Here is an 18,633-nt window from a genome sequence, read left to right on the forward strand (position 1 = left end):
ATTTCCCCCCTCGAGTTGGCTTTTTTTTAAAAAAAATTCTCTTTTCCTGCTCAATTTTTCTTTTTGACGGGTAATGGCTTCTTCCTACCAATTCTTTTTTTTTTTTTTTTTTTTTTTTTGATCAAGGAAGTCTGTATTCACATTACAAATGAAGAATAGCACCAGTAACTGCATAGTACAAGCGGATACCTATAGAGCCACTACGTCAATACAGTAAGAGGGTTTAGAAGTGATACCGTTGAGGGCACTCGGACAGTACCGGTTTTCGCTGCGGTAAATTGGCACAGTTTTCTCGTTGCACACACAAAAACAACACCAACCCCCCAAAAAAACAACCCCACAAACAAAAAGAAAAAAACTCACACGCACGCAAACACACACACACACGCACACAAAACCAACCCCCCAAAAAACCCTAAAAAAAAAAAAAAATCAGAGTTTGTCACAAGTGTCAAGGTGCAGTTTGCTCGTGGGGACGCTTCTCCTCCAGTCCCATCGTCTACAGTGGTCAAAGAGTGGCAGCATCCTCTGGAAGGCTCCGACAGCCCCAGAACCCCAGAGTTAGGTCGTTCTTCTCTTGACGATGTAGAAACAAAATTCTTAGGGATGGCTGTCAAAATATAGGACACTTGGGTCTTAATTTAATTTTTTAATTGTATCATCGCTTAGGCCAGCTCCCAATTAAATGAATTGTACGGGATTATTTGTGCAAAATCTTCAAGAAAAAAAAAAAAAATAAAAAATTTGCTTTTCTACAGTGTACTGCACCTTATGAATAAGACGTCTACGGAATGAAGTTCATCTCTTCAAGTACTTTGTACAAAGATAACACAGACACAGACTCAAAAGGTTCTGAGATTTGCAAGTATCCTTATAACCTCAGCACTTCTGCAATAAAGCAATTGCTCTCGACGATTCAGTCTGCCCAAAGCGATTACAATTTCAGTTCATGAAAATCATCAGCAACATCAAAGTTCTAGCATTTGCATGATAAATCAGGTGAATTAAAGTAGATTAGTAGACACAAAGCAAACTATTTCACAGAGGCTGCAGTGCAAGTTCATTTAAGCTAGACAGAGAAATCATGCTACACAAACGAATTTAATGCTTTGATAATTTTTTTTCCCTTGCAAACCCCATGAAAGCAGCTGAGGATCACCATAAGTCACTTCCATAAATTACTCTGAAGTATCTCTTCTTAGAGGAATTTTAAAGCTGGTTAATTTTTGCCCAAAGAGTTGGCTGAGCAGGTTGTTCTGGGACTCGGCGCTGCGGTAACTGGCCGGCCCGGCCGCCTTGGCCCCGCGGGGGCCGTGCCAGGAGCCCCTTGGGGACGGCGCCGGCCCCTTGGCCAACACTTGGTGGAGGCTCTTGCCCAGAATGGCCTTCCTGCGCTTCACGTCCCCGTTGGCGTGCCGGAGCTCCCCTTTCTTCTGGTTGTAAGGGTCCAGGGCCATCTTTTTCAGCTGGGGGCCAGTTCTGGGCTTGGCTGTCCCCAGCTTGCTGCAGTGCGTGTCCCTCCTGCCCGGGGACAGGGCGGGAGCCTCGGCGTTGCTCCAGCTGCCACGTTTGAGCTCAGCCGTGCTCTCGCTCCTGGCCGGGCACGGTGGTCGGGCTTTCTTCTTCTTCCCGTCTCCTTCCATGTTCTCCCGGGAGCCGGAGCTGCCCCGGTGGCTCAGGGATTTGTGTTCTTTCCTCCTCTTGGGGTGAAGTTTGCTGGTGGCTCTGCCTGGCTCTGCGTGGCTGTGCCTTGTGGTGTTGGTGGTCACCTCACCTCTGGGCTGGTGGCTGCTGGATTTGCCTGGATTGCTGCCATGGTCCTTGGTGTTGGTGCTGCTGTCCACAGCCTCAGGCACGGATTTCTCCTTCCCTGAGATGGGCTGCTGACCCTCCTCAGTGCTGCTGCCAGAGCTGCCTGCACCAGGAGCAGCCTCACCACCCACGGTCTTCTTTGGTGGCGCTGAATCTTTGGAAGCTCTGCTGAGTGTGGGTGATGCTGTCTTGTCCTTTGGGGGCAGGGGCTGGTGGGCACCTCCTGGAGACGTGGGCTTGGCTGTGCCTTCCCAGGCAGAGGCATCACTGGCACTGGGGTTGCCCCATTTGTGGGTCTCCATGGCTTGTGGAGGCTCTGCCTTAGGGGAAGGGAGTTCTGAGACCTTCTTGGCCAGCTGGAGAAAAGGGATCCCATCCGCAGTGTTGGTGTCTGCGCTGGGATTTTCCAGGACACAGGCCCTGTATTCATCTTTGTTGCCCGTGCTTGTTTTTTTATGGGCATCGGCACAGCCATGTTTCTGGGTCAGGAGGGGAGGGGACAGTTTTTGGTTGGTGGCCTGGTGACACGCCAAGCCAGCAAGGTCCATGGGAAACTCAGGCGAGTCCAAGAAAGGAAGTGGTTTTCCATCAAAGGCTCCTTTCTCCAGCTCCTCGATGGACAGGCCAGTGATGTGGCCGAGCTCGGGGCTGCCCGCAGCAGCTGGTGGCAGAGATGGGGACAGGCAGGGCGGTGGTGGCAAGGGGTCAAATGGGGACTTCTCCATCTCTGCCAGGAGCTCTGTGAAGTCACCCACCAGGACTTCTGCTTTCACAGAGGCTTGGGATGCTCCCATGTCACCGGGTGCTGTCGGGAAGGACTCAGCGGGCACCTCCAGGTCGGGGCTTCCACCTTCTACCAGCTGAAGTTCACTCGTGGCGTCCAGGTGGACTGGTGACCTGTGTGGTGGCATTGAGCCGCCGTGGTGAGCCACCTTCCTCTTCTTGCTGGGTGGCATTCCCTCCCGGAGAGACCCCTCCTCCTTCCCCTTCTCCCTGCAGGCAGCGCCAGGCCTCATGACCCCTCGGAATTTGAACGTCTTGCTGCCGCCCGCCAGGTGCTTCTCCATGTGCCGGTCGTACTGCTCCTTCTTGGAGAAGGTGTAGTTGCACATGCTGCAGATGAAGGACTTCTTGATGACGTGCATGACGTCGGCGCAGAGCTCGCAGGCGTACAGCGTGGTGTGCTTGATCTCCTGCTCCTCCACCACGCCGTGCTCCTGGCTCAGGTGGCTGCGCAGCTCTTTGGTCTCCTGGTAGAACATGGGGCACTTGTGGCACAGGTAAACCTTCTGCAAGCTGTGCACCACCAAGTGCCGCTGCAGCTTGAAGGGTTTGGGGAACTGCTTGCCGCAGTGATGGCAGTCCCGGGAAGGATCTTTGCAGTCTGGGTGCATGGGGACAGATTTTGGGGTGTTTTCACTTTTAGCTGCATGCTCTGGAGATGGGCTGGAGGACGCTTTGGAGGAGCTGGGTGCAGTTGGCTTCGCTTTGACACTGCTTTCCAACGGCTCTTTCATCACCTTCTCCTGCTCAAGGGGCACCTCCTTGGGGCTCCTGCTCTCTCTGCCGGGCTCGCCGTGCCGGGAGGACCTGCTGGGTTTCCGACACATGATGGTGTTGAGGAAGTGGGTGACGGCAGGGTTATCCTCGCCGAAGCAGCCCGGCAGCCCCATCACGGATTTCTGCGCCTGCCCCTTGCGCGCGAACTGCGTGGCGTGCTCCCGCAGGTGCTCGTTGTACATCCACACGTCCGAGATCTCCTTCAGGCACATCCCGCACGCCCACAGCCCCGCCTTGTTCCTGGCGTGCTTCTCCTTCAGGTGGTCCCGGAGCTGCTCCCGGGAGCTGAACTTGCGCTGGACGCACATGTAGCAGGTGGGAGGAGGGGAGGGGTTGTGGGAGAGCTTGTGGAAGTCCAGCTCCCCCAGCGTCAGGAACCACTGGAAGCAGACTTTGCATTTGTACTGCTTGTCTTTGGTTTTGATGGTTATCTCCCCGCGGTTTTTCCCCAGTTTCCCGTCTTCCAGCTTGCTCCTGTGCTTGCCCGACTTTGGCTTCAAGCTCACAGCGTTGTCCTCGCCATGGCCGGGAAGATCCTCGCAGGGGCTGAAGAAGCACACGTCCCTCATTTTCAGCTTTGCATTGAGCATCTCAATGTCGATGGTGTGAAACTCGGGGGAGTCCGAATCCCCATTTTCCTTGGCACTGTAGGACTCCTCTGCCAGGTCGGGGGGCTCGGAGTTCACTTCTTGGAGCGAGTGCTCATCCTCAAGGTCCATCAGAGGCTCAAACATGTCCTCGGCAGAGAGGCTTTCCCCCTCCTTCTCCAGACTGCCCCAGATGTTCAAGCTGGGGACGCTGTCTGCGTGGCTGTTTTGGCACAAGAAGGTCAGCATGTTGTCCTCCAGGTCGATGTCCTCTTTCCCTTGGTCAGTCACCTCCTGGTCCAACCTCAGCTCGATGCTTTCAGATCCGTTTGGAGCAGCATCTCCGCTCTTTGCCTTGCTGCCATGACACATGTTCAGCATCAGGGCATCATCAACAGAGATGGTCTCATACTCACAAGGGTCCTCCCTGGTGACACAGAGGGAGCTGGTGTCACTCAGGTCAGAGGCCAGGCGGATGGTGAAGAGGTCGATGGCCCCTGCTGGCTGCAGGCTGGCCTCGGGGACAGCTCTGGGTTTCTTGCTGCGCTTCCCGTACACCCGCGTGCACTTCCTCCGGGCAAACTGCTCATCCCTGGGGAACAGCTGGGAGAATGTGGAATCATCATCAAAAAAGCTCTGGAGGTCTGAGGTGGCCGTGCTGTCCCCGCAGTGCTCCCTGCCTGGTGGGACGTCTGCCTTCGCCCACTGCTTTGGCTCTGCAGGAGGAGGGCTGGTCTGAGCACCGTGCCCAGGAATGTTTTGGGTGGCTCCCAAATCATGGTTCTCCAGCAGCAGAGCCCCTTCGGCAGGAGCTGTGGGACCCTGCAGAGCATCACTCCAGTTCCTGGTGTCACTGCCAGCCGCAGGACTGTCCCCTGCCCCAGCATTCATGTCCTCTGTGCCATCAGCACCACGATGCTGCTCTGTGCCCACCTTGCCCCATCCCTTCGCCACTTGCTTCACAAACCCACTAATCCATTTTTTGCAAGCCTGTGTGTCTCCCATTTCACCTGGATCTTCCACCTCCCCAGGACAGGTGACAGTGCCTGTGGCTGTCTCCTTGCTGGCCACCTCCTCTAGAGACCCCGTCCTGCTGCCCAGGTCTTCCCCAAGCTCAGCTGCACAAGTGGGTTCTTTGGCTTTTTGGGCTGTGCTGGTCCTGTTTTGCTCCTCTGTGGAGGTTAAACCATCTGGCTCCTGCAGGTTTTCCATGATCCCGGACAGGCTGGAGCTCGGGGCAGCAGGACCTGTGTTCTTCTCCAGCTCACGGGGACCACCGGGCTCATTCCTGCTGGGAAACACCTTCGCTCTCCTTCGCCTCACTTTCCTGTTGAGCTGCTTCTCAGAATTGCTGTTCTCCTCTCCAAGGTCTTTGCTTTGGCTCCTCCTGCCCTTTTCTCCTTTCCTGACCCGCCATCCCAAATCCAGCTTCCCAGGCGCTGCCTCTCCTGCTCCCCCCATCTCTGGTCCCTTTGCCTTCACCTCCCTCTGCAGGACCCGTGTGCGGTGCAGCTCCTGGGACATCTCCAGGGAGATCACACTGAGGTCGCTGAGCACTCTGCTGACCACCTCCTGCATCTGCGTGCTGGGCTCCTTCTCCAAGTCTGGGAGTATTTTCTTGGGAATGTGTTCAACGGTGGAGGTCGGCACCTGTGAGCTGCAGGTTTTGTCTTTGGCTGACGCCTTCAGGCTCCTCCTGGGCACCTTTTGGGCTGGTTTTGATGTCTTGTGTGCAGGAATCAGAGGGGACCTGGGAGTCCTGCTGGGCTGTGGCAAACCACTGTTCTTCACCTGGTGCTTGACAGCTTTGTGCCTGGTCAGGCCAGGCTTGGACCGGAACGTGGCTGAACAAATGTCACAGGTCACCGGGAGTCCACCGGGCTTTTTCCCTTTGTGGAGTTCAGTTTGGGATGGGTCTGGGGTACTGCTGGGTGTGTAGTCCTCTCCTTGGCCCACGCTGTTTAACACACAGGCCCCAGCTTCTGCAGCCCCATGGCTTTTGGATTTCTCCCCTTTTAAACTCTTTCCTTCACTCTCTGTGGTTTTGCAAAGACCAAGTCTCACCTCTGCTGCCTCTGAAAACTCGTGGCCATTTAATTCAGCAGGACCAAGATCTCCAGCCCTTGTAAGACCTCTGCTGACAGCAGCTGACCTGTCCTGAACAGCAAAACCATTGGACTGAACCTCTGGTTCACTTTCATGGTTATTCCTGACATGGGAGCAGTTTTCAAGCTCGTTTTCTCTGTTGAGGTTCACCTCCCTTTCTTCCATGGGCAGAAGATCCGCTGTGGGCTGGGTTGGATAATCCTGGGTCTCTGGAGGGGTGGAGTTAATGGCTGTGTCTGTGATGGCACATCTTTGGTTTTCTTTCAAATTTGGCAGCACAGCACTGGTGTTTTTGGGGATCTCTTTCCCACCTTTTTGGTGGAAAGGTGAGGAGCAGGGGAGAGAACAGTCCTTCCCAGGGGGTTCCTGGGGACCGCCCATCCCCAAGGCAGAGCCCACCAGACCATCACCATGCAGCAGAGCGCAGGGTCTCACTGTCCCCTCTCTTCCAGGTGATTCCTGGAATTCCACACCATCAGGGAGGTGATGAGGACGTTCCTCAGCCGTTTCCACGGGCACAGCCCCGCGGGGATGCAGCGAGGGAGGGAAGGTGGGTGCTTGTTCCCACGTCCCTTGCTCTGCTGGGCTCAGGGTGTGATGGAAGTGATGGCTGCTGGCCTCGGGAGGACAACTCTTTGTGATGAATGAACTTGGTGCTGCAGGCAGGGAGGAGACGTATTTCTTCTCATCTGAGAGCTGGGTGCCAAATCTGGGGATCTCTCCCCCCTCGGCCCCACTGCTCTGCAAACATTTGAGGTGGGAATATTTGTCTGGCAAGAGCAGGCTGGCTGGGGGTTCTGTGTAATGACAACCATTGAGGGGCAACTCGCCATTCCCTTCTCTGGGAACCTCTGCACTGACTGTGCTGGCCTTTATCTCTGTCCCCAGGCTGTGACCCTGGTGGAGATCCCCCTCAGAGGGGCCAAGGGGGCTGACAGGACTGGTGGGAGCACTGCCCTGCTGCTGTGCCCCCTTCCCCACCCGACTCCTTCCCAGCCTCTCTCCCTCCTCTCTGCCCAGCGTTTCTTCCTCCAGCAAACCACGGCCGGGGTGGGACTGCTCATGTTTCCTAAATGCCAAGGTCGTTGTGCTGTTATCTCCCTCCTGCTCTTCCCTGAGCTGATCAGCTTTCCTTCCCTGCCCTGGCAGCGAGGTCACGGCGGTGCTGCTGGGTGGTGAGAGGTCATTCCGCTCCTGGGAAACACCATCTGCAGGGATATTAATGTCCCTCAGCTCCGGGGCTTCATTTGCTAAGTGCTGCAGCTCCCTTACATTATTTTGCAGCTCCGGCTTTGCCGACGTGGATTGTTTTGCGTGGTAAGAGCCCTCTGCATCCAGCTGCTCACATCCACTGAGAGAAAGCACCTCTTTCCCTGGAGAAACCACATTTCCAGTGCTGCTTCCAACAGGGATATCTCCATCCCCTTGGGTCTGATCTTCCCCTTGTGAGGCAGCACAGCCCTGCTCCCTGTGCTCTGTCTGGACGTGGGTGGTGGCACAGGGGAGGCTGGGAGCCAGCAGCCCGGGGAAACACGGCATCAACAGCTCCTCCTCGTTGTTCTTCACTGTCCGGGCCACAAAGAGCTGGAGCTGCTGCAGAGGGTTGGCAGAACTCTCCTGGGGTGCCACCGTCATCTCCTGGGAAGGGTGGTTGCTTTCCTTAGGTACACTCAGCACCTCAAAGAGCAGCACTTTGGGCTTGCTGGCTTTGTCACTGGCTGCAGGGCTGTGATAGGTGTTGGGACTCTTCCTCTCCTCTGTTTCCTCCGCCAGTGCAGTCCCACCACCACCCCCTTTGAGATCCACAGCATTTTTTGCTGTTTTGGGGGGCTCAGTCCTGCTCAAGGGTTTTTCTTCTGTATCTGGGACCTCTTTGACGTGAGGTGAGAAGGCCAGATCCGAGGCTGGGGCGGGACCTTGCTGAAAGCCAAATTGAGGCTTAGGGTTTGGAAGATGGGCAGCAAATTTCTCCATCTCGGCAGGATCAGCGTCTGCTTTCCCTGGCACAGGGAAGCCCTTGGCATTGCACTGGCAGGGCAGGGATGGCCGGGGGTCTTTGGTTACTTCTGCTGCATCCATGGCCTCGGGGAACACGGAGTCAGTGACAACAGGAGGGCTTTTTGTCACAGAGTCAGTGTAGATGGGAGCCTCTCTTTGCTCAGATGTGCTTGAGCCAGGTAGATTTTTGGAAGAAGATCCATTTTCCCTCTTCCCGAGGTCTCTTTCCTCCGTTCCCTGGAGCTGCTCGCTGCTGTCTTTGGAGCAGAAATGGTTTGTGGCCAGCGGGGTTGGGATGCACATTCCCAGCTCCAGCGGGCACGGCCAGGGCTCCCTGGGGCTCTCATAGTCCTCACGGGCAGCCACCACGTCTGGCTTCTCCCCTGCCAGCCTGTCCCCAACGCAGAGGCTCGACCTGCCCAGCTCAGCTGCCAAAAACATCCCTTTGTCCTGGCCTGCCTCCGGCTCTCCCGGCAGCGCCGGAAACCGCTCGGCCTCCTGCGCTCTCAGGTGCCCAGCCACGTTTGGCTCGGATTTCGGGAGGCTGATGGACACCTCTGAGTCCAGCTTGCTGGTCTGCAGTTGGCTTTCCAGCTCCGTCACCAAGCGCTTGATCTCCAGCTCGTCGTCCGAAATGTTGCCCATGAAAGTCACGTTGTAATCCGCCATCCTCAGCCCGCAGTCCTGCCCGCTGGGGACGGCTCCTTCCTCGGGGAATTTCTTGGCTGGTGGCTTCTCCACGGAGAGGCCGTGGAACTGGGCCATGTCTTCTGGCAGCATGGGAGCCACCTCCTCCATGAGGGGCCAGTCTTTCTCCTGGAGGAAGGGAGGGTAGGGCTGCTCGAAGGGCAGAGCCTTGCGGGAGGAGTTCCCAGGGAATGCTGTCACAAATCCATCCTTGCCCTCGTAGGGATCAAACTCAGACACGGGCAGCTCCCCGAATATCGACGAGGAGTCGAAGCTGAGAGGGGAGGACACCTTGCCCTGCGGGATTTCCGTGGCAAAAGGGGAGATGCTGGAGTGTTTCTGCTCGAAGGAGCTGGCGCTGATGTCCTCCCGGCACAGGTACACCTCGTCCATGTGGGAGGAGCCCAGGGCTGGGGGCTTTGGGAAGAGATTGTCCTCGTAGTGACTGGGGAGGCCTTTGGGATCAAAAAATGTGTTGTCACTGCTGGCATAGGGATTGGGTGCCTTGGCAGCGAGCATCATTCCCACTGCACCCCCTCCATAGGTGGGAGCTGGTGTGGGGTAATCCTTCCCACTGTCACAGAGCCCCTGTCCCTTCAGGTATTTGATTCCCCCTTCTGAGCAGGTGCCACTCCCGTGAGCAGGACTGGGTTTGTTATCGCTGTGGGGTGGAGCAATCACCTCCTCCGTGTGGTATTTCAGCCCCTCACCTGGGAAAGGGGCAAACTGCTGCCTCTGGTGGTCCATGGTGAGCTCAGGGGAGCCCTGAGCCTGCAGGGTGGGTTCTGCTGCCTCACCAGGGAGCTTTACTGCTCCTCTGGGCTCTTCCACCCCCTCCTTAGAGGAGAAGCTGGCAGGGCTCATGCCCAGGGTGGTTGTGATGAGCATTTGCCTTTCCTGTGGCTGTGGTGACACCTCCTCCTTTGCACAGTCCACGGCAGCAACATCTGGTTCAGTGCTCGGCCGTGTCCTGGAGCCTGCCAGCAAAGGTTTGGCTGAGCCAACCCTCCTGCTCCCTCTGGGAATGTCCTCTTTGCTCTCCTGGCTGCTCTTTGGGCTGCTGTCCTGGGGAGGGCTGACAGGAGTCCTTGGCACACGGGCTGGGCTGCCCGAGCTCCTCCTCCTCTGGGTGCCACCCTTGTCCCCAGCCCCACCAGCGCAGGGTGGGCTCGTGCCCACCTCTCTGGGCACGCTGTGGGTGCTGCCAGGAGATGAGTGGCTGCTCCGCCTTGGGGCTGTGGCAGCACAATCCTCTTTCTCAGCATCCTCCTGACTCGGGGCATCCCTGTTCTCCTGCTCCTTCTCCCTTTTCCGGCCGTGGCTCCAGGCTGGGTCTTTCTCTCTGGCTCTCTCAGTGGTGCCCAGGCGTTTCCTGCTGAAGCTGTACTTGCTCCTCCCCATGAATCCAGTGCCACGCTTCCTCCTGCCCCGGGGCTTGCTGCACTCTGCTCCCTCCTCATCCGAGTCGGACACGTAGTCGTATTCCCTCAGCCCACCCTCCTTGGCGGCTGCCAGAGGCCTCTGGGCGGCCTGGGGGAGCTGGGCCTGCCTGCTGCTCTTCACCTGCAGTTTGTGGAGCTTGTTCTTCTGCTGGACGATCTTGTGGATGAGCTCCTTGCTCCACGTCCCGCTTCGGGCCTTCCGCTTCTTCACGTCCTTCATGGAGAACCGCGGTGCCTTGGAGCTCTTGGTGGTGGTTCCTGGCCCCACCTCGCCCTTCAGCAGAGGCTCTTGGCTGGGTCTCCTGGGATGCTTTTGGCTGGAGGAGCTGCTTGTGGGGATGCTGTTCTTCCTGCCTGTCCTCAGCCTGGCTGTCCTCTCCTCTCCCTGTGCTGTGGGATCCGTCATCTCCTGCGGTGCCACCCTCCGTGCCACCCTCCCCTTGTGAAGGTGCTGCTTTCCTGCCCCTCTCTTCACCTGCTCCCCGGCTGGGCGGCCATCCTCACAAAAACAGCCAGCCTTGGCCTCCCCTGCTGCCTTCTCCTCTGCTGCCTGCTTGGATTTGCTCTCAGAGACTGGACCTTCCTTGGCCTTGTGGGGCATCCCCCCTCCAGCCGCCTTCGCCCCCGGCAGCTCCTCATCAGTGAACACATCGATGAAGCTGCTGTCGATCTCTGGGTTGTCTGACTGGTATCCCAGCCCGTTGAGGGCCTCGGTGATCAGGCTGTCCAGTTTGGCATCATCGATGTCCAGGTCGGAGGCGCTGAGGGGCAGGGAGCTGGTGGCCAGGCCGTGGAAGAGGCCGCCCTTCAGAGCATCCTCCTTGCCCTCGCTTTTGCCTTCCCCATCCAGCAAAAAATCGTCGCTCTTGTTTAAGGCCAGCAGGTGTGTCTGGGGGTCTGGAGAGAGAGCCAGGCTGGGGGGTTTGGGAGGCTCTGACAGGAGAGTTTTCCGTGCCTCGGCTGCCCTGGGAGCATCCCTGGGCTCTCCCTGCGCGGAGCAGAACTGGCGGTGCTGCAGGAAGGAGGACAGGTTGCTGTAGTTCTGGTCGCACTGTCTGCACGTCAGCAGCACGTCCAGCTGGTCCAGGCTGGCGCTGCTCAGGGAAGTGGCCAGCAGGTGATGGGAGGAGTAGGGAGGTGGAGGCTGCTCCCCATCCAGCCCATCCGAGCATCCCTTGGCCGTGTCCCCGCCGGGTTTGTGGAAGGGGCTGCCGGGGGCACATTTCAGGAGGGTTTCATCCTTCAGAGCGTCTGCAGGGAAGCTGAAAGACTTGACAGAGTCCTGGGGGTGGTAATGAAGTGAGCTGGGACTCAGAACCTCAGCGGGGTGGAAGGCTTTGGTGGCATCCTTGGCATGGCAGGGGTGCTGGAAGAAGGGCGAGGGGGTCAGCGCTCCGGACATCTGGCTGTCCTCAAAGTTGGGATTGAGTGGGCTGCTGGACATGGGGGACAGCGACGAGCAGGTGCTGCCACACGTGGCGTTGGGGACAGGGGACGGCAGCGGGGACTCGCAGGGGGACGCGGCCACCAAGGCTGATGGTGGCAGGACCATCCCTGAGCCTGACGAGCTCCTTGAGGGAGGAGGAGCTGCTTGGGCCATAGTGTAGAACAGAGCTTTGCTTCTGGAGTCGCAGGCAGGAGAGCCTGGCTCCTTCCCGCTGTCAAAGGAGAAAGCTCCCGCCACGCTGGGATCTCCCCTCTGGAGGCCCTCTCCTGATAACAGCTTTTTGCTGTGATACCCCGGAGAATTGCTTATGGGGGGCCCTTTCTGGGCTTTCCCCTGCCAGTCCGACGTGCCCAGGGGGAAGGGGAGTTTCTGGCTGCTGATGTGTCTCGACAGCTCCAGCCTGTTGGCACCGGGCGCTGCAGGAGGGAGGTGCATCTGCTGCCAAGGCAGCCTGGCATTTTTCTGCCTGTGCTGCCTCTGCTCGGGGCCAGGCTGGCACTCGAATGAGAACTGGTTTCCAACAGGGTTTGAATAAGGTGCTGAATTCTGGTCCATGGGAGAAAACGCCTTGGCGGCACCTTCCCAAGCTTGCACAAGGCGGGGGCGGGTGGGTGCCCGGCTGGGAACGCTGCTCTCGAAAGGCACGGCTCCCGGCGAGCCGCAATAGGCCTTGCTCGGAAAGTGCACTTGGGACAGGGAGTTGGGTGGCACTGCCCTCCTCAGGGGGCTGCTCTGCGCCAGCAGCCGCGGCCCGGGGCCGCCCTCCTTGCCCGGGGTTCGCCTCTTCCCCGAGTGTAAACTAGACGGAAAACCAGCTTGGCTCTCTTGGAAAGTGCTTGGGCTTTGGTCGATAGCACCAGACGGCGGGACAGCCCCGGCGGGCTCGGAGGGATGCTCAGCCCTGCCCTTGCAGCAGGACAAAGCTCCGGGCTGCACCTGCGGCTGCAGCTGCAGGAAAGGCTGTGCTGGCTGAGCCGAGGGCAGCCCATACAGCCTCCCCTCGCTCTCGTAGCTCAGCGGCTCCTCCGGCCACTCTGTGGGCGAGGAGTGGAAGGAGAAGGCTCCGGTGGCCAGCTGGGCGCTGCTGGTGGCCATCCCCACCTCCAGGTAGTCCTGGCTGGCGGCGGAGCTGCAGAAGGGCTCCTTGCCCGCGTCGTGCAGCAGCTGGAAGGGGAACTGGCAGGGCAGAGCCCCCAGGCCGTGCAGGGCTCCTTTGCTGCCCTTCTGCACCGAGATCCCGTAGGTAGCACCGGCAAAGCTTTTCTCCGGGGACGGCCAAGCCTCGGCCCGGTTCGCCTGGAACTCTAAATAATGTAGCTGCCCGTGTGTGCCGGGGTTTTTCAGGGGGATGCCGGCGGCGGGGGGCTGTCCCTTGGGGCGCAGGGGGGCTCCAGGCTGTGAGGTATAACCGCGGCCCAAGCTGAATTCCCCCGGGCGGAGCTCAGCATCGCCCTGCGGGGCTGCGGCCACATGGAAGCGGTAATTCCCGGCCCCGGGAGTCACCTCAGCCTTTTTTGGGGGTGTCACCTTCTGCTGCGGGTAGGCGATGCCGATGGCGGGGCTGGGCCGGCTGCCGGCGATGCTGAGCCGGTAGAGCTGCTGGGGCTGGCCCCGCTCGCCTTTCCCCGAGCGCCGGGCGCGCTCCCGGGCGCGGCCCTTCCCCGGTGAGCACAGCGGGCTGTCCTTGGGCTCCCCCCAGGCGTTGTCATTGCCGAATTTAGGCTTGCACTGCAGCGATTTGAAGTCGATTTTCCCCGCTTGTTGTGGCCGGATCACGGCTTCCCGCTGGCTCTGGGGCTCCTTGTCTTTGGTGCTGGGGAAAGGGGGCATCCCCTCCCCTCCCAGCGCTCTGCCATCCTTATCCCCGCATCCATCACTGCCCAAATCCTTGTCGGGCTCTTTGGGGCCGGCCCCGGCGCCGCCGATGGTGTAAACATGCTGGGTGTCTCCAGTCATGATCCCCGGGAGGGGACAAGGCTACAAAGCCCCTCTGCCCCGTCCCGCTGGGAGCTGCCGGGCCCCGCTCTGGGCCATGGTCCTCCCCCGGCGGGCGCTGGGGCTGTGCCGCATCCTCTCACACCTGCGGGGGACACGAGACAACAGGGGAGAGCTGCGGTCAGGCACACGAGAATTTTTCTTAGATTTTTTTTTTTTCTTAGACTCTCTTAGCCCCTTTTCTTAGACTGTAATTTGTGGTTTCAGGCTCTTCAAATCAAAGGATGCTCGGAGCGCTTCACCTCTGCCACGAGATGCTGAGGCAGCACTTTTTTTTTTTTTTTTTTTTTTTATTTTTATTTCTTTTTTTTTTTTCTCTCCCCTCCCGGGAAAAGCTATTTCTGGGTTACTTCTTAGCAACATAAGCAGAAAAAAAGATGACAGAAGAGCTCCACCTACGGATTAGCGGGAAGGGCTGTCGGGATGGGCTGGGAGAGGCGCCCTGGGGAGGGCTCTGTGTCCCTGTGTCACCATGTCCCCGTGTCCCTGTGTCCCCTGTCCCTGTATCCCTGTGTCCTCGTGTCCCCGTGTCCCCGTGTCCCTGTGTCCCCATGTCCCCGTGTCCCCGTGTCCCCGTGTCCCCGTGTCCCTGTGTCCCCTGTCCCTGTGTCCCTGTGTCCCCATATCCCCATGTCCCCGTGTCCCCGTGTCCCTGTGTTCCCTCTGTCCCCATGTCCCCGTGTCCCCATGTCCCCGTGTCCCTGTGTCCCCGTGTCCCTCTGTCCCCATGTCCCTGTGTCCCCATGTCCCTCTGTCCCTGTGTCCCCGTGTCCCCGTGTCCCTGTGTCCCTGTGTCCCTGTGTCTCTGTGTCCCCATGTCCCTGTGTCCCCATGTCCCCGTGTCCCCGTGTCCCCGTGTCCCCGTGTCCCTGTGTCCCCTGTCCCTGTGTCCCTGTGTCCCCATATCCCCATGTCCCCGTGTCCCCGTGTCCCTGTGTTCCCTCTGTCCCCATGTCCCCGTGTCCCCATGTCCCCGTGTCCCTGTGTCCCCGTGTCCCTCTGTCCCCATGTCCCTGTGTCCCCATGTCCCTCTGTCCCTGTGTCCCCGTGTCCCCGTGTCCCTGTGTCCCTGTGTCCCTGTGTCTCTGTGTCCCCATGTCCCTGTGTCCCCATGTCCCCCTGTCCCTGTGTCCCTGTGTCCCCTGTGTCCCTGTGTCCCTGTGTCCCTGTGTCCCTGTGTCCCCTGTCCCTGTGTCCCCGTGTCCCTCTGTCCCTGTGTCCCTCTGTCCCTGTGTCCCCTGTCCCTGTGTCCCTGTGTCCCCATATCCCCATGTCCCCGTGTCCCTGTGTCCCTGTGTCCCCTGTCCCTGTGTCCCCTGTCCCCGTGTCCCTCTGTCCCTGTGTCTCCGTGTCCCCGTGTCCCCATGTCCCTGTGTCCCCGTGTCCCTGTGTCCCTCTGTCCCTCTGTCCCTCTGTCTCTGTGTCCCCGTGTCCCCTGTGTCCCCCATGTCCCTGTGTCCCTGTGTCCCCCATGTCCCTGTGTCCCCGTGTCCCTGTGTCCCTGTGTCCCTGTGTCCCCCATGTCCCTGTGTCCCTGTGTCCCTGTGTCCCCGTGTCCCCGTGTCCCTGTGTCCCCCATGTCCCTGTGTCCCTGTGTCCCTGTGTCCCTGTGTCCCCTGTCCCTCTGTCCTTGTGTCCCTGTGTCCCCTGTCCCTGTGTCCCCTGTCCCTGTGCCCCCCTGTGCCTCACTCCTCATCCTCCCCTGTCCCCAGGGTTAGGGCCTGTCCCCAAGTCCCCGCTGCTGCTGGAGGGAAAATGAAGGGAAAAAGGTTTTTTTTCTCCACCACTTTCCCCTATAGCTGCCCCTCGTCGCTCTGAAATCCTGTGAGAAAGGACTTTACCACCCTCCCTGCGGATTGCCCTGGATGGATGTTTTAGATGTTATTAAGGAGGCAAAAAAAAGAGTAAAATAATAATAAAAAAAAAACCCAGAGAAGCCCAGTCCCAAATTTCCCAGCTGATTTTACAGCGTTGGGCCCAGAGCACGAGTCAAGCTCAGCCTTTTAAAAGCCGCCACCAGGGTTTTATATGAAGAAGGTTTTAATAAAAAAGAAGGGTAAAGTTTTGCTTTAAGGAGCCTTTTTAAAAATTATTATTTAGAGAAGTCTGCTGGAAACAGTGAGGGTTTTTTTTTTCCTCCTCCCTCACTGGAAATGTTTCTTTACCATCTGCTGCATTGGGTCAAATCATGGCACTGCTGGGAGGGGGTGAGGAGCAGGAAATTCACTTTATTCCTCTCCTCCTGGGTGTAATTCCCACAAATCCCAACCCCACTTTGTCACTCAGGAGTGACCTGAGCAGAGAAGGGGATTTTCCCAAGGAAAAGAGGAACACCCTGAAAGGAGATTTTTTGAGGAAAAGAGGAACACCCTGCAAGAAGGAGATTTTTTCCCAGGAAAAAGAGAAGCACCCTGCAAGAAGGAGATTTTTCCAAGGAAAAGAGGGACACCCTGAAAAGAAGGAGATTTTTCCAAGGAAAAGAGGAGCACCTTGCAAGAAGGAGATTTTTCTAAGGAAAAGAGGGACACCATGAAAGGAAGAAGATTTTTCCAAGGAAAAGAGGAGCACCCTGGAAAAAGGAGATTTTTTCCAAGGAAAAGAAGAACACCCTGCAAGAAGGAGCTTTTCCCAAGGAAAAGAGGAACCCCCTGCACCCATCCAGGGTCTCTGTGGGTCATTTCTCCATTCCCACCTGGAATCTGTCGGGATGAGCACCCAGCACCCCCAACAATAACAATATTGGGATGGAGATGGGTGTCTACATCCCCTCAACTCCTGCAGGGATTCAGCAGCTCTACTGGTGTTCCCTCCTCTGCCTGCAGCTCCCAGGCCTGAATTCCTCCCCAATTTCACACCCTGCCGAGTGAAAGGGCTCCGGGCCCGGTGGGGTCAGGGCTGAGCGTGCCGGCCCCGCGGCCAGAGCTCACACTCGGCCCTTTGGCACAAAGGGCTCTGCAGGGAAAACAATGCCCCACTTTGTGCCTGGGCCAGCCACAACTCCAGAGCCCCGCTCGCTGCTGTTTAAATTTGCAAAGGCTCCTTGCCAAGATAAAATACCCAAGGCCAGCGCTCGCTACATTATCACAGTCGGGCTTTTCAGCCACATAAAGGAGCCTTTTTTTTTTTGGATTTTTTTTAAATATTTTTTTTTTTTGGCAAGGGAAAGGCTGCTCGGTGTGGCTGGAAAACTGCAGGATTTGCATGGCAAGGCCCAGGGGGGGATGCCAGGAGACACAAACATCCTGCTCACTGTGCTGGCAGAGGGGTGGGGACAGCAGGGCTGGTGGCACCGGGGGATTGTCCCACTGCTGGTGGCACCAGGGACTGTCCCACTGCTGGTGGCACCATGGGATTATTCCACTGCTGGTGGCACCCGGGGACTGTCCCACTGCTGGTGACACCATGGGATTGTCCCACTGCTGGTGACACCATGGGACTGTCCCACTGCTGGTGACACCATGGAACTCTCCCACTGCTGGTGGCACCCAGGGGACTGTCCCACTGCTGGTGGCACCATGGGATTATTCCACTGCTGGTGGCACCCAGAGATTGTCCCACTGCTGGTGGCACCCAGGGACTGTCCCACTGCTGGTGACACCCAGGGACTGTCCCACTGCTGGTGGCACCCATGTCCTGCCCGTGGTGGCAGAGCCTGGCCAGGAAACGGGTGTGGATTTACACAGATAAAAGGGCAAGGTGTAAATTCGGGATTTGTTGGCCTTGCCAGGGTTTGGGGGTCCCCTGTCCCTGCCTGGGGGTCCCTCCCGCTGGTTGTGGCCACTCTGAGGTGGCCCAGCAGCCCTGGAAACCCGGAGCCTCATGAGGCTGCGATGGGGTGATCGATAAGGAGGGCTGGGCGTTGTTGATTTAAAGTGATATTCCCCAGGCAGCTCCTGCATCCATCCCCCGAGGGGTTATAGATCTGGCACAAGCACAGTTCACCCCTCGTGGGATCAAAAACCCAGGAAAAAAAAAAAAAAAAAAAAAAAAAAAAGGGATTATTCCTTGTGGCTTTTACACAGCCCCAGCCTGCCCTCAGCACCAGCCTCCTCCACTGGCATCACTCCTTGGATTTTGACATTTCAGCTCCTGGAAGAGGAGGTGGAAAGGGATGGGAAAGGGAGGCAAAGGGAATTTGGCTATTTAAACCCCCTGTTGTGATTATCGCACAGCCCTCCCCACCTGCATCCCTGTGCCCTGCTGGGGGCTTGGAGCATCCTCCTTCCCCTGGGGGCTCCCTGTGCGGCTCGGGGCCAGGGGACAGCGGTGACAGCGGTGGCAGCAGCCCGGCTGGCGGGGCAGGTCCCGTCCTGCAGAGAACCCGCTGTGCCAACCTGGCTGTGAGTGAGTGAATGTGTGTGTGTGTGTGAGTCACCGGCCCGGCTGCCTCCGGAGCCGCCTGTGCCTGCAGGGCTGAGCTGAGCTGAGCTGAGCTGGGGGTCCCTGATACCCTCTGAGCTTCCCAATCCCTCCCTGCAGGGTGTAAATCCGCGGGGAATCACAGGAGAGAAAAGCTGAGCTCCCACCAGAGGGACCACACCGTGGGGAGGGGAGGGGAGGGGGAGAGGGGACCCCCAGGTGCCACCCCAGGCAAGGCAGGACAGGGACAGCATCACCCCAGGGTGAACCCCCACTCTGCTGGAGCCAGCAGCCAGAAGGGAGGTGTGAGCAGGAAAAAACTGAATATCCCATAGGGAAATGCTCTGGCAGAGGGATTTACTCCTGAGCTGAGCTGGGCCTGGCAGAGCCGGGCTCAGCTCTGGGCTCAGCCTCTCCCCTGCCTGACCTTGGCCAGGCGGTTCCTGGCGGTGACTCAGCTCCATCTGGAAACGGGGCTGATAACGCTGCCCCCGCCTATCGCTGCTCTATCGGCCGGGCTGATTAGGCGGGCAGGGACTGTTCCTGCTCTGCCTCTGCTCAGTGCCCGGGGCAGCCCTGCTGGAGCTGGGACACGGGCAGGGCTCGGGTTTGGGGGGCTCCAGATGAGGTTTGGTACAGG

General features: G+C 58.3%; 1 protein-coding gene across 1 annotated transcript; it reads right to left on the minus strand.

The window, feature by feature from the left end:
- Positions 1-1,178: 1,178 nt before the first annotated feature.
- ZNF469 (zinc finger protein 469) lies at positions 1,179-14,140 on the minus strand (the record flags this gene model as incomplete). The annotated part of the gene is made up of 1 exon (XM_083870100.1): positions 1,179-14,140. Exon 1 carries the CDS (start codon positions 13,593-13,595, stop codon positions 1,179-1,181), a length of 12,417 nt encoding a protein of 4,138 aa, XP_083726226.1. The 5' UTR covers positions 13,596-14,140.
- Between the last annotated feature and the right edge of the window lie 4,493 nt (positions 14,141-18,633).

This window comes from Zosterops lateralis (assembly GCF_965231275.1).
Source record: "Zosterops lateralis genome assembly, chromosome: 12".
Taxonomy (NCBI): domain Eukaryota; kingdom Metazoa; phylum Chordata; class Aves; order Passeriformes; family Zosteropidae; genus Zosterops; species Zosterops lateralis.